The 26,470-nt window shown below is 37.2% G+C and overlaps 2 protein-coding genes across 4 annotated transcripts in view; one reads left to right on the top strand and one right to left on the bottom strand.

Annotated features, from left to right (window-relative positions):
* The first annotated feature begins 10,565 nt into the window (after positions 1-10,565).
* Positions 10,566-16,033, top strand: LOC132126688 (olfactomedin-like protein 3A). Its single transcript, XM_059538123.1, has 3 exons — positions 10,566-10,789; positions 13,817-14,102; positions 14,901-16,033. Exons 1-3 carry the CDS (start codon positions 10,607-10,609, stop codon positions 15,683-15,685), a joined length of 1,254 nt encoding a protein of 417 aa, XP_059394106.1. The 5' UTR covers positions 10,566-10,606; the 3' UTR covers positions 15,686-16,033.
* Positions 16,034-16,718: 685 nt separating this feature from the next.
* Positions 16,719-26,470, bottom strand: part of syt6b (synaptotagmin VIb) — a 32,976-nt gene continuing 23,224 nt past the window's right edge. For 2 of the 3 annotated variants that reach the window (XM_059537774.1, XM_059537776.1), the window contains exons 2-6: positions 21,943-22,321; positions 20,965-21,541; positions 18,740-18,860; positions 18,357-18,528; positions 16,719-18,276 (exon numbers count right to left, since the gene is read on the bottom strand). In XM_059537774.1, the coding sequence (XP_059393757.1) occupies positions 17,877-18,276; positions 18,357-18,528; positions 18,740-18,860; positions 20,965-21,541; positions 21,943-22,321 (1,649 nt within the window). In that variant the 3' untranslated portion in view covers positions 16,719-17,876. The remainder of the gene's footprint in view (positions 18,277-18,356; positions 18,529-18,739; positions 18,861-20,964; positions 21,542-21,942; positions 22,322-26,470) is intronic. The other variant, XM_059537775.1, reaches the window with a different exon arrangement.

Here is a 26,470-nt window from a genome sequence, read left to right as displayed (position 1 = left end):
ACAGTGCCTGTAAGGCAAAGTGGAGAAAACCTAGTATGTTACATGCTTATAAACCTGCAATAACAGGATCTCTCTCTTTCTCTATTTCCTTAAAACGTTTAAATGTATCACAAAGAGGCACATTTTCTTAAACTTCAAGTTCTGAAATGTGAATTAGTGAGTTTTTCTTTCCATTATGTCAATAGAGTGGTGGAACTATGATGTCACTTTGTAGGCAAAACCCCGAAGTGAGTTAGTATAACTATCCTATTTCACTCTGTTCCACAAGCAGCTTTGGGACGCTCTGATCACTGATTGGTTTCTCTTATACTGACCTACAGGCAGAAACTAAAATCAGCTAAACCTGTATTAATGGATGTAAAAAGATGGACTAATGAAGCAGAGCAGGATTTACAATCTTTTTTTGACTTCACTGAGTGGAGTGTGTTTTTGAAGCTGCTGCCACCGATCTGGATGAACTCACAGAGACTGTAACATCTTATACCAGTTTCTGTGAAGATATGTGTATTCCCACCAGGACTCATCTAAAGTACAACAATGACAAACCATGGTACACTGCAAAACTCAGACAACTCCGTCAGGCCAAAGAAGATGCTTACAGGAAGGGGGCAATGTCTTGTATAAACAGGCTAAATACACACTGGAAAAGGAGATCTGAGTGGCAAAGAGGAATTACTCTGAAAAAATTAAGGACTCAGTTCACTTCCAGCGACTCAGTATCATTGTGGAAAAGTCTGAAGGAGATCACCAATAACAAGACACCATCCACCAGCACTGTGGAGAATCAACAACTGGCAGACGATCTGAACGAGTTTTACTGCAGGATTGAAAGAACACACATCACCTGCCCTGAACACCTCTCCACACAACCGTTCACACCATTTACCCCTCTTGCAACCCACCGTGAACACCTCTCCACACAACCGTTCACACCATTTACCCCTCTTGCAACCCACCGTGAACACCTCTCCACACAACCGTTCACACCATTTACCCCTCTTGCAACCCACCCTGAACACCTCTCCACACAACCGCTCACACCATTCATACCTCCCTCAACCCCCCTCTCCCCCACACCTGCAATATAGATCAGCAAAGAGGAGGTGCGCAAGGTCTTCCAGAAGCAGAAAAGGAAAAAAGCAACAGGCCCAGATTGTGTTACATCAGTCTGTCTGAAATCCTGTGCTGACCAGCTGGCCCCCCATCTTCACACAGATATTCTAAAGATCACTGGAGCTGTTCGAAGTCCCTTCATGCTTCAAACGCTCCACCATCATCCCCATCCCAAAAAATTTTAAAATTACAGTACTAAATGACTACAGGCCTGTGGCTCTAAAGTTTGTCGTCATTAAGTTATTTGAAAAACTAGTGCTGGCCCACCTGAAGGACATTACTGGACCCTTACTGGATCCTCTTCAGTTTGCCTATAGAACAAACAGGTCAGTGGACGATGCAGTAAACATTGGACTGCATTATTTTCTGCAACATCTAGAGACACCAGGGACTTATGTGGGGATCCTGTTTGTGGACTTCAGCTCGGCCTTTAACACTGTCATCCCAAACCTCCTCCTGCCCAAATTAGCTCAGCTCTCCGTGCCCACCTCCATCTGTCAGTGGATCAACAGCTTCCTGACAGACAGGCAGCAGAGAGGCTGGGAAAACTCACATCCAGCCCCTGTACGATCAGCACTGGAGCTCCTCAGGGTTGTGTTCTCTTCCCACTGCTCTTCTCCCTGTACACCAATGACTGCACATCTAATGACCCCTCTGTCAAGCTCCTGTAATTTGCTGACTAAACCACACTCATCTGCCTCCTTCAAGACGGTGACAAGTCTGCTTACAGACAGGAGGTCAAAGAGGTTCAACATGCTCAAAAAAGATGATCATGGACTTCAGGAGAAACCCCACTGCTCTCCTCCCACTCAGCATCAGCCCTGTGACTGCAGTGGAGTCATTCAGGTTTTTGGGCACAACAATCCCTCAGGACCTGAAGTGGGACATTCACATTGACTCCATTGTGAAAAAAGCCCAGCAGAGGTTGTACTTCCTTCACCAGCTGAGGAAATTCAGCCTACCACAAGAGCCACCAAATCTGACTTCTGAAGACCACAGAGTCATTGGTATAACCCTCCCTTCTATTCAAGAACTGAACTCATCCAGAGTGAGCAAAAGGGCTGGCAAAATCACTCTGGACCCCTCACATCCAGCACACTTCCTCTTTGAACTGTTGCCATCTTGTCGACGCTACAGAGCTCTGAGCAACAGAACGACCAGACACAGGAACAGTTTCTTCCCCCAGACAATCCATCTAATGAACACTTGACAATAACTGTGGAACACACAACACTATTTATACACACATTAATTTATTTATCTAACACACATACCTAGTCTACACTTCAAATTTGCACATAATATACCAGTACATACAAAACTGCCTATTGTAATATACCTGCACATACAATTGTTAGTTTGTATATTGTTAGTCATTACCTATACTTTCCTGAATTTTTTATTCTTTTATTATATTTTTTTTGTTCTGTCTTTGTCATTCTTTTGCACTGCGAAAGCTTCTGCCATTAACAAATTCCTGTGTAAACATACCTGGCAATAAAGCCCATTCTGATTCTGATTCTATTGTAGCACAATGGGTTTTTTGAATGGGATTTTGGTTAAATCCTTAAAATAAGGTCTGTGGTTCACACAAGCTCAAGATACTTTCACATTTTATTCTACGATATAAAACACACCAGTTACACCCCACTCATGATTTTTTTCAAACTGTTACGTTTCTTAAAAAAAAGATGGTTGCTGACAAGTTGCTAAATGGTACTACAGGTGCTGTCGGTGACATTAAACGTCATCGAGCCGAACAGTTTATAAATATACAGTATTTTCCAGTCGTAGTATAATAATTCAATTAATTGTAGAATAACCAATTAATAGTTTCCCACATTTTATATTGTTGGTCGATTAAGTTTTTTTTTTTTTTTTTGCCTTGAAATGCAACACAAGTCTTCAGTGGAAGATGCTCGTTTTATGGCTTACGGAGAGTCTGTGTTCGGAGCATAAGGTAAACTCATATTAAGATTATTCTTTTATATTTATTATATTTTTTTAAATGTCAAAAAAAGAGCAGGTACCTTCTTGAGCTATCGCACAACATTCAGGTAAAAAGTTCCAGCTGTTCAGTTAAAATGGGCCAATATAAAAAGAGAACAACACAGGTAATTTCAGCTGAAATCATTTTATTTTCAACAGTAGATTGACACTATTATCTTTATTGTGCCATAGCAAAACAGTAAAACTTTGAAATATGTTTACTATTTAATATCTACTCCAAGCTTTTGAATGGTAGAGTCTATAATGTTACAAAAGCTTTTTATTTTATATAAATGCTGATCTTTGGATCTTTCTTTTCATCAAAGAATCCTGAAAAAAAACAGTTATTTTAAATAGCAAAAATATTTCAACATTTAAAATCTCACTGTTCAAAAACTTTTGACTGGTAGTTTATGTGTGTTTGTATTTTTTTAAGACTAGATTTTATATGCATACATATCTCAGCCTATAAACTTATTTTTACTTTTTTAATTTCTGTGTAAAAATGTGTGTGCGTATGCAGCCCATTTTAGCTGAAAATTGTAGCCCATTTTAGCTCAAGCAGCCATTTCTACCTAAAATGCAGTTTTTCTCAAAAACCAAAGATTTGAAAAAGCATGTTAAAACATTGTTCATAAACCTTTGCTCTGTTGGTAAGCATATGTATAATTGCTTTAGTACCCTTATTGGTGATGAATGAAATTTACTATGTCAGGCTCACTTACCTTACAATATCTCTGACAAGCTTAATGTAAGACTCTGCCCTGCCTGCCTTAAGGAACTCAGACCAAGTCAAAATTATTGTTAAATGTCAACAAGTGTTGAAGCAACAAAGCAAGATCAGTTATTGTGCCTGACTAGGAAGTTAAGGTTTAAGTTCTGGCTCTTTTATTTAGACTTAAAAATTATTCAAAGTTATATTATTTTGTGTAGATTATCTTGATGGATAAAATGTGTAAGTTTCATGAACTATGGTTGAACACAGTTTATTTTTGCCCTAATCAAAAAGCCTATGGAAAAAACCTATTGGCTTTTTGTCGAGAGAACCAGTGTCATGCTAACAGCCGATCCACCTACAAAGTGACCCCATATTCCCCCACTCTATATAGATAGTTGGAGGGACTTGCTTCATTGGTAACTGGGTCATGAGTGTAGTTACTTTCTAAAAAGCTGTTTCCCTTTAACAATTGATGTGAGAATCTTAACACAAATGTTTGTCATGAGATCTTTTTTCATGGCAATAAATAATTACTCATATACATACAGTCAATTCATTTTAACATACTGAGAGGAAAAACAAAATGCACACAGTTGCAAAAGAAGTGAGAACAATTATGTACTACTAGATTTGGTGAGATTTATTTCTGTTATTCAGCTGTGCAACAAATTGAAGAATAAGAGTGTGAAAGGTGCAGAGCTTATTTGAGAAATCTTCTGAGCTGTAACAGAAACACATATTTTCAAGGTGAAATCCAGTGTAATTTGTGTACTAACAAATCGTTGCATATGTAATGACATATTATCAATTTGATTTTTTGGTTTCATATTCCTTTAAAATACATTTTACTCAAGGCATCTGTTTGCATTTGTACACCCGTTGTACTTTTTTTTGCAGATTGTTTTTGAAAAGACTAGCTATTGATGTGGTTTCAGTTCCACCTTGTAGTGTTCATCATCTGCTTGATTTAGAGGCGGTTACATAGTGTTTAGAGATGTTGGCAGTAACCTGAAGGGTCGAAGATTTCCTGTCAGTGGCATATCCTCTCTGGTGTGCAGTTGCATATGGGCCAGGGCAGGTTGGGGGCCCGCCAAGCCCAGGGGAACTTTTTGTTGAAACGGGGGAATGAATAGAGCCCTGCATGGGCCCGGCCCTTGTGCAACACCTTATCAGAATTGTCGCCCTGAGTCCGGAGCCCATGTATTTTTTCTCTCTCTTTCCCATTCACAGCTGCTGTTGCAACCATTACAATATTTCAGTTTTGTTTTTTAATGCCAAAGCGGTCATATTTATTTTCATTTCTTTATTAAATTAATTTAGAAATATGTTTGGAAAATTTTATGTTTGTTAAATTTTTATTTTTATTTTTAAAGGAAGGACCAAGCAGGAAGGAAGTACAATGAGCATATTTTTGATCAATTGAGCCTTCTTCTCAAAATCAACACAACTTGCCTAAAATAAAATCTATAGATAAAAAAAAGAACGTACTTAATGCTTTTAACCACATTAATTAAAAAATTCAACCTAGATAAATGTGCGCTATTAGGTGTATATCTGATCATTATATCCAATTATTTATACTATAAATAAAACAGCTTGTGAAGCACGATCCAAGTAACTTTATTTACTTCACAAAAATCAACAATAGGGCCACACCACTGCTTGCTACACCGCTGTTTCCTGTGTTGATCAGTGTGCAAGTCAGCAGAAAATCCCCTCTATCCAAATCCAAGACACAATAAGGACTACATTAATATAATTAAAATTACATTTTAAATTAAATATTAACTATTACATTTTTAATCATGAAAAAATACCTCAAATTTGTAAACGCTCTGTATACAGAATAGCTCTATACAATACAAAACAGTACTTTACTTATGATAATTATGTTTATGCAACACAAAAAATTTCCTTTTTTATAATTTATAATTTAATTTTTATAATTTATAAGACATATTGGGAGATGTAGAGTGACAACTGATATTTATGTATAGTTACTTTGTAAGTAGTCTGTTATATTGTTTTGAAGAAGTCACTTAAGAACTTATTTACATTATAATCTATAAGAATTTCAGAATTGTGACCATATAAACATCAGCAGCTGCATATTTCTCAGCTTGGTTGTTTTTTCATCCCTTATGAGTTCCACGTTGTCACTGTCACAAATATTTAAACATATAAGTCTAAAGGTTCAAACTTTATTTAGATTTAGATTCTTCTGTCTATTATTTAACATAACATGCCAAGTTTTATAGGTTTAAGAACATTAATGTTGCATAAAAATGACCATGCAAAATTACCGAAAGCAAAATAGTTTATGTTTCAGTTCTTGATTTCTAAGGCAGTGACCTTTTGCATAATTAAAATTTCAGTGATCAATTTGCATAGAGCATATTGCATTACAGACCAAGAGAGCCACAAACTAACCATTATCTATGCTTGTTTCAACATGTTCCCACACAAATTAACCCATCTTTTAAATATTCAGTGCCTCTACTCACGAATAAATTCCATAAATCATTTACATAATGGCTACATTTGTTAAGGGAACATATAATTCATGAAAACATACATCAAATTTACAAAACCAGTTATTCAGACTTAATACAATTTTCAACGCACTGCCCTCATCTTTAAATAATGATTAAAACTAGCTAGTGAGCAGATGTTTTAAGTTTTATAAAAATAAAAAAAAACAGTCCAAGAGTACACATCAATTAGGCCAAAAAAGCTCAGTGTAGGTGTTCTACCACACAAAAATAAGAACAAAACATCAAAGTAGGAACATCACAGCTCCAGAAATAGAGACATATTTATTTACCATAATTCCTCAAATAAAAGCCTGGGCCTTTATTTACCTGAACTGCAGAAGAACAGGCTTTTATTTGAAGCAGGCTTTTATTAGAGGCGGGCCTTTATTTCTAATTCCATCTGTTTGATAAGTTTTACATAACTCGTTTTAAATTAAAAGTGATAGCGTTCCAGTGGACAGAGATCATAACAATAGCACAGAATCAGTTCAGAATCAATCACCAAAAAAATCAGTTCGGTTCAGACACACACGCACAGTATCATCAGCTCCTCGGTTCTCGAATCAGATGCGTCTGACAGAAACAGTTCTCGGTTCAGTGTACTGGTGATTCGAAAACCGATGTATCCGGTTCAGTGGGCGTGTACGTTTGTTATCTGGCTCTGCTGCACAAATTTTCCCCCGGCCTTTATTTAAGACCGGCCTATTTTTCCGTGTTGACCACGCCCCGGCCACTATAAGAGGCCTGCCGTTTATTTGACTACTGGTTTTTATTTTAGGAATCGCGGTATATTCTCACTCTCATTAATAAGAACATAATTAAATGCGTATCTCTGGAGTTGTGGTGGTCCTACTTTGATGATTTGTTCTAAATTAAGTTTTATGACATATAAATACAAAACTGCTCCTACAATAGACGAACACACACACACACAGACACACACACACACACACACACACACACACACACACACACACACATATATATATATATATTTACTGGTTGTGCTAGATCCTTTGACTGTTACCTTGTTTTTGATTTATTGCTGCCTTCAGATGTTATTGTTTGCTGGTGTTTGACTCTGCCTGTTGTTACTTCACTCTATAAATTAAAGCCTTGCTTATGAATCCCCAAATCCATTGTCATGACCCCCTACGTTGCAACATGTATGTGGATGTGTGTAATTAGTTAATATATATATGGTATATCTGGTATTGTATAATCTGGATTGGATGTGGTATCTCTGTCTGGGGAGCTAACTAGTGCACACCACAACCTTTACCACAGATTACAATATAAAAGGAGCTTAAAGGCGCAATATGTAATTTTTCTGCTTTAAAAATAGCAGATATCACTATATCTATGTTATATATATTTTTTTGTTGTGTACTTACATTATCTCGACAGTTTCCACGAACTTTAAAATCCGGAGAAAATTATAGTTTAATTAGAAGACACGGCACGTTTCTTTATTTCTGTTTTGTCGCCCGTCTATGGCGTCATATAAACTTTGACCCCTCTAGTTTCAGAAGCAAAGACTAGACGAAGAAGAAAAAGTAGTAGCTAGCCTTGATCGAGACTATTATATTTTATATTTATATTGTTTATATTCGTATTTATACCTCAATCAATAACTTAGTTATGGATCATGATTATGCTTTGCCTGCACGTTCTGTGAAGCGCAAACGTACGGGTGAAATAAATGACCTGAAAGGGTTTTGGGACGAAGAAGAAACGAGACACGGGTAAATATTGGAGTTGCATTTCCAAGATAGAGAGAGCTTCGTGACAAGCTGAAACTACAGAGAGATGCTTGCATTCTAATAAACAGGTATGCATCCATTCAGCTAACTATATCTGTCCGTATATTTTGTGAAACAATGATGTCTTGTGTAAAACGCAGACGGACTAGCTCTCATGTAGAGTATAAATCTACATGTGTTCTATATCTAGCTGGATAAAGTAGCTTCAAATGCAGTTCACTATCTTGTTCGATATCATAGTATAAACGTAGCATAATTATAATTATTAACGAAAGGCAACCGTGTTTTTTTTAACATGTATTACTACTAGCTAGATTGAATATTGATTTGATAGGGGTCTGATAATTCATATATCTCTCCGTTCGAAAATACGTGATTGTCAACTACTAAGTCCGGTGACACACTGGCGTGGCGTCTCTGCTGCGTGCCAGAAGCGTGGCGCGCTGCTGCTGCTGTAGGTGACATAGAGGGAGACCGCCGACAGACCAGGATCTTGTATTCATGACAACAATATCTATACTTCATGTTGAACATAAATATAAAGCCTACTGATAAATGACACCGTCAACAGTATTGACGGCAAAATAGACTTATGTTTGACAGGTGCAATATTTGAAAATCGATAATTATTTATTTATTTTTTAAATTACATTTGTATCTGAATTTATGTCAACCTATAGACTTTCAAACATCAAAATGTCATGAATAAATATGTATTTGTGTACAAAATTACATATAAACATTTTCCTATTATATTTTGCCTGGAAACGCTTCCAACGCGCGTGCGTGTCGCGTGAAAAATAGGCGTCGGTTCTATTTCTAGCATGCACACGTTTTCCGCGCGGCTCGAGCCGCGCCTGAGACACGCGTCTCACGCAGGCAGTCTGCAAGCTCTAACCTATTAACATGGGAGCCGAATTAAAAACTGACACGCCACGCAGCTGAGACGCCGGCCTCAGTTAAAATGAGTGAGGAATGTGGGGAGCGACAGAGCGCGTGTTCCAATGAACAACAACTCCCATGAGCCTACGCTCTTTCCCGACGTCATCAAATTACGTCTCATGTTATTATTTTGATTGAGTGACCCCTGGGGGCAAAAATTCCATACTGCACGTTTAACTGATACAGACACAACATATAAACATCTGGAATACATGCATATACCATTGATAATGAATAGTCATCCATCAGGTCACACCCAGACTAGGTGAGCATGGTCTGGAGGTGCCTGTAGTGGTGGCCCAATAGCCCTTTGATGAGGAAGATATAAGTGGTTGAGAAGCTGTTTCCACTGGTAAGGGAGTAGGGCTTTGTTGGTGACAAGGAGGAGGGACAAAGTGGTTCAGAGGCGGGGAATGGGGATGGTGTCTAGGTCGATGGGTCTGTTGGTTGTGCTTGTCGGCGGAAATGAGGTGACTTAGAAGGGTTTGAGGCTATTTGCATGAATCTCACAGAATGGTCTGTTTATTATTATTGTTATTATTGTTTTTGTTATTATAATAGTTATGATTATTTTCAATGCTACTGCCACTACTTTCACTCCTGCCTCCACCACTAATAATATTGATATTATTATTATTTTTATTATCGCTGTTGTTTTAAATTGTACTGATGTCAATCTATCACTCAGTGCAAGTACATCTATAATTTTTTCTCTCTCACAACAACACAAGGAAATTTAATTAATAATCATTACTAATCAATTACTATTAATAATATTTATTACCACTCATGAAACTATTTATTGGATTTAACTTACCTCTGTACCTGTTTCAAGAGCCTGTTAGTTTGTTTACATGTTTTTTCCCCTTTTCCTGACTTTTTTTTCTCTTTTCTTGTATATATGTGTATATATATCTGTCACCGGTTTCATCCAATATATATGTTACTATGTCAAATTGTTGCTGTTAATTAAAAAGAAAAACATGTTCCCACACTGACCGATCACTGTGAAAGATCCTCATGGATTTCATTCTCTTTGCACTGAAACAGTGCCCTCAGCAAAATGCCTCATGAATTAAACTAGACTGAAATGTGAGTCAGTGACGGAAATTATCTAGCATTATGCAACAGATTAAATGTGAGCTGTGCTGTTCGTCCGAAGAAAAAAAGGCTCAAAAAATGAAAAGTACAAGAACATCAGTAAATACTATCTTTACTGTCTAACTGGGCTACTGAGTCATTTCCATGCCTTTTACACCATATTCACTCTGCAGCTGACCTACTATCCATTTACTCCAGTGAATGCTTGGAAACTTACTGTAACTAGAAATAGACTTACAGTACTGTATATTTACAGTACATGTTTAGAGGGTAAATCATAATTTGTGCATAAATAATATGCTGTTTTGTCATTAGTAGTTCTGTGTTTTACCAGAAAAGGAGCTGGAGGTAATCCAGCTCTCCAGAGAAAGCCGTTCCAGATGTTTAAGGCTCCTCCTCTCGCTCTGTTCTTTCTCTAAACATTCCAGCCAACTCGGTTCCTCTGCATGAGGGCTTTTCCACTCTGCCTGTCATATGCACATAAGCACACACTCAGTTTTTCTCATCAGTCTCTTCCAGTCTTTAAGATGAGAGCCCTCCAATTCCTCGTCCTGCTTTTCTCAAGCCTGGTGGGAGCACAGCAGCAGGCCCTTATGGACTACTTGGAGAGAAGACTCCTTGCTATTGAGGTAAGAACAACAATGCTCTACCATCCAGACCCTGGCCTCCAGATACAGTCTGGCATGAAGTATTAAGAAGTGTAGCTATAGAAGAAAACAACAGACTGATTTTTGGATTTATTGTTCATTTAAGTATTTGGTGCAGTTACTTGTTGTAGATCGGATAAGTTCTGTTAGGTTCCCTATAGTAGTAAAGCCACATAGAACTGTTGACAGAAGAGCCCAAGTTAGCGAAAAAGTAATTATCTAACAAATGTGTATGTGTGTGTGTGTGTGTGTGTGTGTATACACACACACATTTGATTTCTTTTATTTGGATCTGAAAGACATTACAAAGAAAACAAGATCCAAATACTCAGGGAAGGGTCTTTGACAAGCTGACAGATCTACAGTTCATGGCTCACACACTTGTAAAGGTTCTTCCATTTATAATACTCAACACGTTAAGGATAAACAAAACATCTCCATCTCCATATTTGCATGCTCCCTATGGTGGCTGAAACAGAGCAGAATTTTGCAAGCCTTTTTGCTTCCTTTTTTTGCAGCCCCCCTAACTGCATCCCCCGATCACATTCTTATGGACATGGCCTAAACTTCCAAATACCAGAATTATTAATTTACAGATGTATCCAAGTTGGTGAATGAGATCTACCAGTGGTTGATATTTCAATAGTTTAGAATAGTAGCAAGTGTCCATATACAGGTCAAACACACACGCACACACACACACACACACACACACACACACACACACACACACACATATATATATATATATATATATATATATATATATATATACAGTACAGACCAAAAGTTTGGACACACATTCTCATTCAAAGAGTTTTCTTTATTTTCATGACTATGAAAATTGTAGTCACACTGAAGGCATCAAGGGCTATTTGACCAAGAAGGAGAGTGATGGGGTGCTGCGCCAGATGACCTGGCCTCCACAGTCACCGACCTGAACCCAATCGAGATGGTTTAGGGGTGAGCTGGACCGCAGACAGAAGGCAAAAGGGCCAACAAGTGCTAAGCATGTCTCGGGGAACTCCTGTTGGACTGACTGTTGGAAGACCATTTCAGGTGACTACCTCTTGAAGCTCATCAAGAGAATGCCAAGAGTGTGCAAAGCAGTAATCAAAGCTAAAGGTGGCTATTTTGAAGAACCTAGAATATGACATATTTTCAGTTATTTCACACTTTTTTGTTATGTATATAATTCCATATATAATTCCACATGTGTTAATTCATAGTTTTGATGCCTTCAGTGTGACTCTAAAATTTTCATAGTCATGAAAATAAAGAAAACTCTTTGAATGAGAAGGTGTGTCCAAACTTTTGGTCTGTACTGTATATATATATACATTGCTGCTCTAAAGTTTGGGGTCAGTAAGATTTTTATTTAAAATAAATTATTAGTTTTGTTCAGCAAGGATGGATAAACTGAACAAAAGTGACAATAAAGACTTTTAGAATGTAGAGGATTTCTATTTCAAATACATGCTGTTCTTTTGAACTTTCTATTCATCATATATCATCAGGGTTTACACAAAAAATATTAAGAAGTTTACCTGTTTTCAACATTACTAATAATAAGATGTTTCTTAAGCATCAAATAAGCATATTTGAATAATTTCTGAAGGATCCTGTGACAATGAAGGCTGGAGTAATGGCTGCTGAAAATCAGATTTGCCATCACGGGAATAGATTACATTTTAAAACATAATAAAAAGACAGTAGAAATTGTAATTTTAAGATACTTTGTAAGAGACTTCTTTAAAAAAAAAAATGTGTGACTCCAAACTTTTGAACTGTAGTAATTCACGTGTATATATTTATTTATCATATTCCTTGACTATAAGTAAAAGAACAACATAATTTCTGTAAAAGTAAATGGTACAGACAGTGATGTCATGTAAATATAAGGGCAGATAGAGAGCCCTTTTAATCTAAGTGCTGGGTAAAAGGCTCCCGGGGGTACTATAGTGATATTTATAGCAAAATTTGTCACTATATACACGTGTTTTTTGCATATAACATGAAAGCAAAACTTGCTCAAAATGATAACTGTACCCAATGCATGTCTGACAAACACATCGACATAAGAACCAAAGGAACATGCACACTATTGTGCTTCCTTTCTGCTTTCGCATCCATTTCCATTGCCAGGATTCTTTCTCCTTGAGTTGGTCACCCAATCTCCCTCTGTGTCTTGGATTCAGCCACATGAAGGAAATTTTCTCTCCCCGTTTCTTCTCTGTGCTGACTCTGCATGTACAGTTCTTCTCAGACAAGTCATTTTGTGTGATTATGTTAAAACACACTTTGCTTCTTCTTTCCTTCCACTGAGTCACAAATTCAAAAAAGAACATTTGCTGCCAAAGGTTGATCCATCTGCAGCACAAATGATGCTGTTCCAATGCCAAAATGCTCATGAATTCCTGCAGCTGTCAAGGGAGGGTTTATATTTAAATAATTTACACTCATGAGGCAGTCTGACTAACGTGCTCGAGTTCACGGTTTAAAATGTATGGGTGCTTAAAACATGCATGTGCTTGGAAGCCATCTGAAATCTGCATGCATGATCTAAAATCATCACGTCAGTCTAGTAAAATTTATTTATACAACCCTTTTCACAATACACATCGTTTCAAAGCTGCTTTATAGAAAACCATGATGTTTATAATATCTTAAGATCACTTACATATTATTGCTCTTTTGTTGGTTTTGATTGCCTCTATTGTCCTCATTTGTAAGACGCTTTGGATAAAAGCATCTGCTAAATGACTAAATGTCTAAATGTAACTGTAAAGTATACTTAACCATGTATCAACACCCATTTTATCCTAGCATTATGGTGTTAACTTTTAACTAGAAGAACCACTCACATTTATTTCAAAGTTAATTGCTAGCCTTCACTTCATCTTATCATATGAAAGATGCCCATTTCATGGACATGTTTACAGCTGACTAACTCAAATCTCTTCAAATGAGGCTCTCGAGACTTGTTTTTGTTTATTTCTCTATTGGCAGGATCGCATCTCCTTGTGGCATGAGCAGACCAGCCGCTACGCCTCAGAGCTGCGCGAGTTCAAGCAGCAGATGGTGGCACAGCTAGAGGGCCTGGACAAGAACAAGGAGGCGCTGCGGAGCGAGTTGGACACAGTGGGTACACGCGTAGACCGTGTGGAGAGAGAGATGGACTACCTCGAAACACAGAATGGAGCGCAGCCTTGCGTGGACGTGGATGACAAGCTGGTGGAGCAGCAGGTGACGGTTGTCAAAGAGAGGAATAAAGCCAAGTACGCCAAACTTACAGGTAAAGAACATTCTCTAGGCTTAGATACTAGTAATGTTTGTCTCACAGCATGATGGTACTCACCATAGCTGGCTCATTCAACAAATTCAGTACTCTATCAAACTATTCGATATGTTATACTAATTATAATTTTTGCTAACATAAAGAAGAATACCATTAAAACAAAATGGTGATTTTGGCCTGTCTTGCTTTCTCAACTTATAAAATCCTAAAAAAAACATTGAATTGACAAAATTCACAAAAATTAATAGATTTAGTATTAAGAAGCTCATAATGAAGCAGTGCTTCTGTTGGTAAGTGGGACGAGAATGACAGGCGACCAAGTTCAATCACACGAAGCTCTGAGCTATTATAACTTGACAGAGTTTAATACATAATGCATTAAATAGTGGGTCTAATCTTCCTAAAGTCTTATTTAGAAAACCACTTAGAGGTACTAAATAAAATGTATTATTATTCCATCATCGGGAGAGACAGTAATTATACTGCTGGAGGATAAATCATGGTTCTTTCAGTACATCATCGCTACACTTCAGCAGCTCTATATTGCCTTTTCATAGCAAAACGCCTCCAATCTGATTAACCCAGACTGTCATTAGTCTACTGTGCATTCCCATTAGGGTTTAGTCTTAAATCAGACTTTATTGGAAAGAACATAGTAAGTAATATCATGAGGAAGTGATGCACTTTGGAACTTTACTGAAAAGGACAAATATTGATATTCTAATTGCAACAAGAGATAGATTGCACAGAAGGCACATTTTTAACAAAATTATCAAAAAATGTCTTTATGTTTAGACTGCAGTGACATGATCTCCACCATCAAAGCCATGAAGATCCTCAAACGAGTAGGTGGCGCTAAGGGAATGTGGACCAAGGACATTGGAAGTGCCACCGGGAAGGTGTATATCTTAAACGGGACAGAGGATAATACCATGTATGAATTTGGTACAGTCCGTGAATTCACTTCCTCCCAAGGCACTTCTGCGGCTAACAGCGTCCAGCTCCCTTCAGCTTGGCGTGGTATGGGTCATGCCATCTACAACAACCACCTGTACTATCTGAAGCAGGGTGAGGAGATGAAACTAATAAAGTTTGATCTTCAGAAGAACATAGCTGTAGACAGTACCGTGTTTCCAGCTAAAAACCAGCTCCCTGTGTATGACCTGAATCCAGAGACCTTCATCGATTTAGCAGTGGACGAAGAGGGTCTGTGGGCCTTCTATGCCACTCAGGAGAACGAAAGGCACATCTCTTTGGCCAAGATAGACCATAAAACTCTAGACATTGAGCAGATGTGGGACACCCCTTGTGTGAGGGAGAACGCAGAGGCGGCGTTTGTCATCTGCGGTACCATCTATGTGGTCTACAACTCCAAGCTACCCAGCCGCTCTCGAATTCAATGCGTGTTCGATGTCAGTGACATGGTCACAAACGACGACGCTCCACATGTATACTTTCCCAAACGATATGGAACTCATGCAAGCCTCAAATACAACCCTGTGGAGCAGCTGCTCTATGCTTGGGATGATGGCTATCAAATCCTCTACAAACTCCAAATGAAAAAGAAGCTTGATGTGTAGAAGGTGTACACAACAAAGAAAGCAGAGCTGGAAAGGAAATGCCCATGTTATTGGCTTGCTTTATCTTATGTAACGCGGCTGGGTCACACATCAATACATTGAGCTTTGTAGTTACACAGAGAACACAATATATGATTGATTGGACAAACTTGTTCGGTTCAGTTGTTTACTAGGAATCAATGTACAGGGCTCAAGAAGACCCATTTTAACTTTGTTTACCTGGAGCAGAACTAATAAAATGATTTTATATATTATCTTAAAATGAAATGTGCTGTTGATGAGTAATTGAACAAAAACTGCAATAATTCTGATGTTAATAAATCATTGCAACAATATGGTTATATATAAGCCTATCTGCAATATTATTGAATACACAACACTGACACATCTAAGGTTGCCTATAATGTCATAATCGACCCTAAAAGGGTTCATTTTCAGTTGCAGCATTTTGAGTGACAGGAGGGATTCAGTTTACGGCACTTCTCATCCATTTCTATGGTATCCACAAACGGCGAATGAGTGTTGTATAACTCTGACTGAAATTGTAGGCTGTAATGTGATTGTTTATTAAGGCCATATGATCCAAGTTAGCCATGATGCTTTCTTCAATATTAACCTTTCTAAATACTATTCTGATGATGAAATTTGCATCATGCGCACTGTACACTCTCCCTTAAGTACGTGATACTCTCTATAATAGTGCTAGGGTGACACAGAGAAGAATTGTTGAATAAAGTAATTATTTTAGTTTTCTTTGCAGACAAAAAGTATTCTCGTAGCTTTGTAAAAATACAGATGAACCACTGATGTCTGATGGAATATTTTAACGACCTCACCGCGTTTTTGTGCTTTGACCGTGGTAGTACCCCTGATGTCTATGGAGGGTCAGAAAGTTTCCAGATTTCATAAAAAAAAATTATTTGTGTTCTGAAGATGAAAAAATTATCAATTTGAGGGTGAGTAATAATTGACAGAATTTTCATTTTTGGGTGAACTATCCTTTCAAAAAGGAATGAAATAAAAACAGAACAGATAGAAGCGAGGAAATTTAATCACACCTTTCAAGTACAACGGGATGTTCTGAAACAGTAACTGTACATTACAAATACAAAGTCTCTATATAAAATTGAAAAGTGGTTCTGAATCAGGCATTTCATACAGAAACACCAGTTCCAGTGATTATTGATACAATGAGTTCCAGCCAGGCCAGCCAACACAATACATCATGTTATCTGAAGAGAAAACACCTTAAAGGTAACAGGAAAATTACAGAACAGAAAACATCAAATCTTATGTAAAATACAAAATTGTTCTTTGAAAAACAGTGGTTCTAATTTACACAATGATACTGTTTCAAGTCTTGATAGAAAGTCAAGGATTTTTTTGGATCCTTTAGATCTGACACACAACCCTTGGTATTCATTATGGTTTTACTTTGGAAGCTTCAATTACTGCATGGTGAAATTATGATGATTTAAGCCGGCTCTATGTTAGCTATGCATGGCTTCATTTAACTGAACTCAAGTTGGTCAAAGAAAATGATGACAAATGATTCTAAGTACTCATAGAACGATCAGCAACTTAAATGTTTAAAAAACAAAACTTTACACTGATGATAAGATATTTGTAGACAGGATACAAATTATTCTTGGCATTGGCATTTTTGGTGGCAGAACAGTTTTACTACTTCACAAACAAAAGGAAGATCAATGGAATATCTCTGCTCTGTAAACAATATACAGTTTGGCTAATATATTTCAATAGGCTGAACATATCGAGGGCTTCACATATTTCTTCAATCATAAAAATCTCTTAACACATATTTTATATTCAAAGAAGACAAAAAAGAATGAGAAGGAAGTCAAGGCTAAATATATATTAAACTATATCTTCATACTATTATAATGTCCATTAAAATATAATATACATATACCAATTATACAATATTCATCAACAAAAACACTCTTTTACTCTTCTGATTTGCTTAAATTCATCTTGAAGTGTATCATTCAACATCTTTGGGTAGTGGCTTGTGAATTTACCCAATGTAAGAAAGCAACATTTCAATCCAAATGCAAAGAAGCTAAAGCTTGGCTAGGCTTACTTGCACTTGGAAAGGTTTGGACAGTACCCTCTTTTTTCCTATTCCATCATACATGTCCACACAGACTTAAGTTGTGTCACACAATGTCTAAGGACATATCTTGGATCTCACCATCAGTCCCTGGGAGATACTTGGCTTAAAGATGTATAGAGAGGTCATCCCTTCCTTATGGACTGGAGGGGAGTCTAGGAGATGGGCAAGAGCCCTGACTGTCAAAGCTTGCGGTACGAGTCTTCCACTGAAAAAGAGATGGAAAACGGAAAGAAAGAGAGGGAGAGATGGAAATATTGAAATTAAAATGCACTTTTCCACTCTGGAAACTTTTAAGACATTCACCTCCTTCTCAGACTTCTTGGGCTCCATGAGTGGGTGCCAGTGAGCAATAGGTTTTCTAGGGTAAGCAAGCATCTCATTCCAGTGGTCTCTCCCAAGCCCCTCAGCATGGATCCCCACACGACAGACTCCGATGATCTCATTGTGTCCCACTCTATACACCGGGAGGATGAAGAATAGATTGAGAATAGCATACATATCATAATATTTGTAGAGTGAAAATATCACACTCACAGATCATAGTCCATAACTGATATATGTAGACTGACTTGATCCATGTTCTCTGGGGGAATGTCAAAGATAATCGCCTCATTATAGGCTGGATTCAGTGTGTTCTTTTTTATGGAAGTTTTCTTCTTTTTCAGTCGTCTCCCGTCACAAATCAGTGACACCTTCACGTACGGATCTGCCAACAGAGCAGAGAGGTGTGACATGAATTTCTCAACGTATCTTTCTCCTTGTCTTTCATGGTCTGAATATGTCTGACTAAAGGACTTGTAATGTGCTTGCTGACAGTGAGTCAAACGTGACTGTCCAAATGTATAAATAGGAAGATGGAGCCGAGCAGACAGATGCAAGAAAATAATGACACAGACAAATAAAGGACAGCGGCATACCTGAATAACCGGTAATATCCATGGCTTTAAGGTTCCTACATTTGATGACAGTAAGTGTGAGTCTCCCTGCAGTTGGCAAGTAGCAGAGAGAGAACATGATCTCTCCCAAATCCACACTCTCCTGCAGAGTCAAATGGAGACACTCAAAATCAAATACATCATGCTGGCATTACAAATAAATGGCAATATTTACTAATATAGTTATTATAGTATTTCAAATGAGGCCAGGGTAAGAAAACAATAGAATCTTAATTCAGTACACTACCATTAAAAAAAGTCTGGGGACAATACAAATTTTTGTTTTTAAAACAAATTTATATTATTATTTAGCAAGGATGCATTATAGGGGTCACATGATGCTGCTAAAAAGAACATTATTTGGTGTAATGAAATGTGTTTATGCCTTTTAAGGTAAAAAAAAAACACTTTATTTTCCACATACTGTACACTATTGTTTCTCCTCTATGCCCTGCCTTCTAAAACGTGTAGATTTTTACACACAGCGTCTTTACAACATGACGGCGGCGGCAACAGCAATACTACAACAAAAATAAAAGGTACGCCTTCTTTCTTTGCGAGAACATCTGGGCGGCATTATGCAAAACTTCCAACATAGTGACGTAGAGATGCGGAGGCGTGTTAGTAACTTTAATAAAGAATATCTCTTTGGATTTAAAACTTTAGTCTTTGCAACTTTACAGATCTTCTTTATGTACCAAGAGCTTGTAACACTCCAAAGAGAAAGGAAAAATAAAAATTGCATTATATGGCCCCTTTAAAGCTGCAGTCCATAACGTTTGCCGATCAAGAGCGTCCTGCGTCCTGCGGCCTTGTCTATGGCGGATCACGCAGGTACTGGGCTACTCTGCAGCGATACCTACGCTAACCAATCTAAATAGTCAGAATATAAACACTTATTATAGGTGTACCGTAGTGATTCACGACAAGCCAAAAATACTGTTTGGAAAATGGATTCATGGTGTATTCGTTTATTATAGACATTTTGTACATTTTGAACCCAAAAACATTACGGACTGCAGCTTTACAATGATTAAAAGTAAAGACAGTAAAGACATTTATAATGTAACAAAATATTTATATTTCAAATATATGCTGTCTTTTAATCTTCTACTCATTAAAGCATCCTTTTTAATATTAGAATTATTTCTGAAGGATAATGTGACACTGCATACTTGAATAAATTATAAAGTATACTAAAATAGAAATGGATAGAAAATTTATATAATGAAACTTTTATTGCACCCGAAGAAAATAATAAACCATTGGGCCCCATTAGGACTCTAGGCAACTGCATATACTGTCAATGGCAGAAACCCTTTCCTGAGTATAAGAGATACAAACCTGGAACTCAAAACATTTCACTCACAAACATGTAGTCACAAGATGAACTGATGTCCTGATGTAACAAATGACCCCAAATCAGGATGTGCACCACATTATTATGATGAGAAATAGTCTGGCCTTATTGTAGAATTGCAGGGCACTGAGTATCTTTGCTTTAATCAGATACCAAAAAAATACATATAAATCTACAGTTGGCAATAAATGCATACGTTCACAATAAAAACAAGTTAAATTATTAACCTGAAATTTAAAGTTACATTTAACCCCAAAATGACACTTCTGTCCTGGATACTTTGTTTATATATATATGTATAATTAGAGGGTATTTGAGAAATTAGGTGTCTCAGTGTTTGATTTGTACATACAATGAAAGTAAAAATGCTCTATTTCGTTTTCAACACAAATGTGTTTCATTATACTGACAAATATTTGAGACATAATTTCTTATATATTCCCCAATAAAAATTAAGTTATACAGGTTTGGGACAGCATAATGAGTAAATGATGAGTGATCAAATGAGCAAATTTTGGGTGAACTATCACTTTGAGATTATTGCAGACTCAGTATTGTCATATAATAAGGCAGTAATTTTTGCCCTCAATGTTTTTAATAATTAATAATACATGTACATTGCACAATTTATCCTGTTTGATAATTACAGTTTCATATTATAATCTCACACCCCATAGGACACTATGTTTATGAATCATCTAATTATTCACTGTTTGTGTTTTCGGAGAAATACTCAATAGAAGTGGATTCCTATATTAGAAAACCAAATCATTAGGGTGACATTAAAGTGATGAATCACCAGTGTGGTCTGGACTCACTAAGTAGTAGAGACGATAAATTGTCTTACGCTAGTGGCGTACTGGATGTCCTTCCAGACAGATGTCTCCCGGGACAGGTCTGAAACTTCAAAAAGGTTTTCCAGTATCACCTCGCCTATCATGTCGTGCCGCGAGAAGCGGTCAAAGTCAAAGACGCTCAAGTGGAGCTTTCTGGACCCTAGCTCATCGTATGGGACCGGAAACTGAAAGGTCTCATCAAACGTGGGGTTGAGCGTCTTGCGGTGCACACGAGTTTGGAATTTACGCTTGCGGTCAGGGAGCAGGTAGATCTTGACGTAAGGATCGGAGCTGCCACACAAATCCTTTGCGGGTAGGTCCAATGCTTTGAGGATGGTGACGAGGAGGAGCTCTCCCTCATAATCGTACTTTAGGGAGAAGTTGATCTTGCCGCATGTTTTGGCAGTGCTATTCTTAGATGACTCCTCAGTCTCCATGGTGCTCTGTTTGTAAAGTTCTGGTTGGATGCGGCCGATTGAGGCAGCGGTGCAGGTGGGATGGTCCTCCACATCTAAAAATTCACTTCCACGGTCCAGACTGGTGACATGGTGCATCTGCCTGGGAAGGTGCTTTTTGAAGGAACTGTGTCTGGCAAAACAAAATTTGGCTGCTGAATCATCTTGATCTGATGCACTGGTTCTTTCACAAAAGACACACCAGGTGTTAATCTACATTTGAATTATAACCCACAATTGATTGCATGCAAATAGATGGTGATAATTCTGCATATGTTGTAAGGCTCCTGCAAAACTGGTCTTCCTCTGGACGTAGGATGGTTTTCCACCATTTGACCTTCTTTGTAGTCAATAAAACCCAGAGACCTACTTCAGGTCTAATTCTGTCTGACATTTACAAGATATCCTAAGTAATAACATGATTAGGAATGACTGGAACTAACCTTATAATAGCTTTGTATATACAGTAAACCGTGATGACCTATGTGAAGGTCTTCAGACACAAACATTTCTTCATTCTTCCAGAACACTGACCTGTTAGATGAGGCAGGCTCAGTCGTTTGCCTTGAGATACGTGTACGTCTCAGCAGATGATCCTTCATGGACAGCTGCACGTCTGCGGGGATATCTGGCGACGTATGACTAATCTTCACTGCCGCCTCCAGAAAGTTCCCGGGATCCTTCAGCTTGTCTGCTGCCATAATGTCTCTGAAGGTTGGGTAGTAGTCACCGTGACCTTCTTCTTTGTGTTGGTCTCTCTCTGGCCGGGTGGGGGCAAGGGCGGTGGCGCTACAGGAAAGTACTTTGCTGCGCCAGGGCACCCAGCACAGCTTCCAGGTGGCGACGCTGATGACACCCAGCAGGGCCAAACCACACACCACAAATACAAGCAGCAGGAGACTGAAGGAAATGTCTGGACAGAAGATACAACATGGAGAGAAGTGGACATTGTAAAAATTAACTTAACAAATGTCCTTCTAGATAGATAATGTTTCAGTTACAAAATTATAAAGTGTGCTAAAACAAGTTCAAATGAGTGTATGTTAATCCAAGTAGTGTTTCTAAAAAAAATGTAAGATATACTAAATGCAAGCTGGAAATGATACTGCTGTAAATGTAACTATGAATTTATAAACACATGTTGGAAAATAATGAAAAACATTACTGATATTTTCAAAGACTACAGCAAGTCATTTTTGCTAATTCAACAAAATCTGTATCAGCCAGTCAAGTGGTTCTCAATGTTCTTGAATTATAAACTATAACTTTATATTTGACTGGAACATATCAACCAGAAAATAATATAGCTACACTATAACTTATGTTTATACATAATTCTGAAAATAATGATAATATACATTAAATTATAATTAAACTAATTATATTTATAAAAATATATTAATTTAAATTAAGTCAACCTACAGCACCCTTGGAAGTGTGATAAAACCCCCTAAGGACCCGGCCTTCTGGATGAGAATCACTAACCTTCAGCAGATAAAACTTGGTGACAATTCAGCAGAATTTGCAACAAAAATGTAAAATAAATTGCATGAAACCAAGGCAAGGTGTAAATAAAGATAATTTTCAGTGGCAACACAGCACTAGTACAAAAGTATAGCTAACCCTTTTATCGACTTCTTTAAAAGTCTTTTATAATGGCCCTGGGTCAGCAGGCAATCCTTATTGTTAAGCCCTGCCATATAAAATTAGCAAGAGCAAGCAGTCCTTTACAAATTAGATGAAAAAAGATCCACTTGTACATCAACGATAACCTGTAGAAGTGCAATCAATGGCTTAGCCTCTTGTTGAATCATTGCAAAACTTGACAGCAGCTTCATTGGTTTACTAAAACAGCATACTTCAACGAATTATTTGCCTGTTTGCTTTAGCCTGTGGTGAAAGTAATTAAAACAAATGTCCTGATCATGCTGCAGACTTCTTGGTCAAACACAACAGAGCCCTCACATAAATATTAATCAGCACATGCTGAGAAGACAAACTACAACATAGTTGTAGAAATGATAATTCAGTGTGATGCACAGTCTGGTGAGGCTGTTTGCCTCTTTATAAGGAATGCAATTGGTTCTTATGCCTTCGAAATGGGCCTCTTAAACCCTTAAATCTCTAGTGTGAATATCACAAGGTAATGAGTTAATCATAAGACCGCCAAAACTTCTCGGCACCATCAGGTAGACAGTATTAACACTGAAGTTCAACCATCTTAAAGATGGAATTGCAAATGAGCTAAATGTAATTACAGATTTTTCATACAAGAAGAGCAGGTCATTGGTCCAATTATATATCTGAGTGGATGAAAAAAATGCTGATCTAGAGATTATTACAAATGCATTGGAGTGCACGCCTCTCAGGGATGAAGCACTTGGCTGCCAACCAAGAAAACAAACAGGTGCAGCATCGATGTATGTTCCTATTTCAATCACACTCTCACAGTTATTAGCTTCTCCTACTGGGGGACTGTGGGAGCACATAAACAACTTGACAAAATAATTAATGTGCCAGTAAATGTGGAAAACTGGCCACTTGGGAGGCTTTGTGGCAAAAAAAAATTAATAAATAAACAAATCTAAATGTCCACCACACACTCGTTGGAGATTCAGATTTAATAATTCATCACTTAATTTCAAATGTGTCATTTCTAATTTCTGTACAGTTATTAACAGAGAAAATGCACAAGAGGCAATCAGTCTGCATAGTTGGTTGCTCTTGTATATCTAGGTCTGGTCTTTAAAAAGAAAAATAAACATCAGGACCAATGTTCTCATTATCAGGACTTAATATCGGTACCTTTATTATTATTATTATTAATAGTTTTGTTTTTATGCAATAATGCTGTCAGCACGTTCTTTTAAGATAAACCACAATATGCTATGTAATGCTGTAATTGGTTTTGAGCTATTTAAAATGTGTACAAATCTAAATAATGGTTTTAACTCCCCAGTTAAAGGAATAGTTAAACCTCAAAAATTGAAATTAAAAAATATGCAATGTGTAAAATAATGTAAATCCTCATTAGGAAACAACACTAAGAGGTACTCCAGTTGTAGAAAAAAATATTTTAATGTAGAAAAATTAAAATACAAAAATAAATTTTTGGCTGCTCAGTGCTAAAAACTTTTTCTACAGATATCCAAATAACAAGCAATAGCAGAAGATAAATACAATATAACAAAAACACATATTAAATAAACAGTGCTTTTCAGGTACAGAAATTTAATAATATAAAATAACTCTGCATAGTCTTCACTGTATAGATCAAATATAGATTAATCCTTATAAAAGTTGTTCAGTCAAATTCAGTGAGATTTTTTTCTTTGGCAGAAGATTTCTGTAAGTCTGATTTCAATTTAAGAAAAGCATGGATCCAATATACTGATACACACCGTTTCTCAACTGTTTACGTTAACACATAGGCCTAACCAACTGTGACTTTTGGGTAAACTATTACTTTAACTGCCCAGTTTTTACTCTTCTGCATTTAGTGTGAATTATGTATTGTTGAGAATTGAAAACCAGTGTTTTCTTCAAAAACTTATTAGAGTTAATAAGTGGCCTGACTTGGACCCTCCTCAGACAAGATAAGCAGATAAGACATGTATTAGCCTGTCAGACAGCTAGACTCTTTTCTGCTGCAAATTAAATATTAATGGGTGTGATGCAAGGTTACACAACCATAACAGTGTTTATGGTTTGACAGCTTCATCTCACACAAGCCAAAGTACATTAACAACAACCAACTCCAACCTCCAAAGGCCTTCAAGACTTTGTGAATGATCCTGTTTACATACAGAAGCAAAAAGACAAACATAAAAGTACTGCATTCTTCTTAGTATTCCTAAGGCAATTTGAACAAGTGTATAGCATTGAACAAATGTTGTAAGCATTCATGACTGTACTGAGTGGCTTCCTGTGTGGAAGGAAACATTTTACTTCTTGTTGAGCTTCTTAATATCAATTACAAGTTGACTTGTCTACACTAAAAAAGGGTGTAGTATTTAAATGGTTTAATCATGTACATTTTCACAAACATAACTTCACCAAATCCAATTATGGATTGATATTATTATAAAATTAAACAATTAAGTAGTCTCAAATTGATGGTTATTCGATTCATTTTTTTTCTCACTGAATTAGCCTGTAATTTTGTAATAACTAATTAATGAACTATTAGCTATTGATAGCACATACACTCTAAAAAACGCTGGGTTGAGGCCGCTGGATAGGATTTTGGGATGTTTTAACCCAGCGGGACTGGGTTGAGAACGCGGACGTGAAGGAGAGCACGCACGTCACGTCAAGATCGTACATCTCCAGTGCGAGCAGCCACCATTTTCTCAGCGCGAAAGAAGCGAGAAGTGAGTGAAAGACTATGGTAAGTAAATATTCAAAATGTAAAGTTATCGTTTATTGTTTACCTGGTTGTATGAAAGGCGGAAACAAAGAAGCTTAACGTTATATTACAAAAAAAAAAAAACAGACGCGGTTTCGCCTCAGACACGGAGGTCTTAACGGCATCATTTAACGTTACTGAACGGAAGAGGTAATTTTAATATAACGTCAGTGAATGAATTTTGTCATATTTACATAAGATTTTACATTATCTGTACTTTTTGAGGCGTTAATAGATGGTTATGGTCACGGTTACAGTCATGTTACTTTGTCTTTTTTTTCGCGGTTAAACTGAATGTATGTTTGTCTCCTAAAGGAAACGGCATTGTGTAGTAAAGACTAGCATAATTATTTTGAGGCTGTTGAAGTGGTAACTGTTAAAATTATGTTTTACATGTAATATTTCAGACTTGTCCAGCTCGTGTCTTCATTGTGTCAGCGTTGTGCGCCGAGAGTTAAAGACACAGAAGCTGTTTGTGTGAGAGTCTCAGACTGTGAGGAGGAGGATGTGTTCTTCTGAAGAGAGGGACAGACGGGTTTAAGGAGAGTAAACTTCAGAATAACATCAAGTTATCTTTATTTTTTACTAAGACTAATATAATGTTTGTTTTTGTAGATGTTGAAATCCAGAGACAAGATAACTTCATTCTTTTGA

This window comes from Carassius carassius, chromosome 44 (genome assembly GCF_963082965.1).
Source record: "Carassius carassius chromosome 44, fCarCar2.1, whole genome shotgun sequence".
In the NCBI taxonomy this organism is placed as follows: domain Eukaryota; kingdom Metazoa; phylum Chordata; class Actinopteri; order Cypriniformes; family Cyprinidae; genus Carassius; species Carassius carassius.
Note: the sequence above shows the minus strand (reverse complement) of the source record. Positions and strands in the feature narration are given on the sequence as shown.

What these genes read in the sequence shown, in the direction of transcription:
- LOC132126688 (XM_059538123.1), top strand. Translation starts at nt 10,607, where the DNA reads ATGAGGGCTTTTCCACTCTGCCTGTCATATGCACATAAGCACACACTC. An exon ending in GAAGACTCCTTGCTATTGAG is followed by an intron (nt 10,790 to 13,816) that starts GTAAGAACAACA and finishes CTCTATTGGCAG; the next exon opens with GATCGCATCTCCTTGTGGCA. An exon ending in CAAGTACGCCAAACTTACAG is followed by an intron (nt 14,103 to 14,900) that starts GTAAAGAACATT and finishes CTTTATGTTTAG; the next exon opens with ACTGCAGTGACATGATCTCC.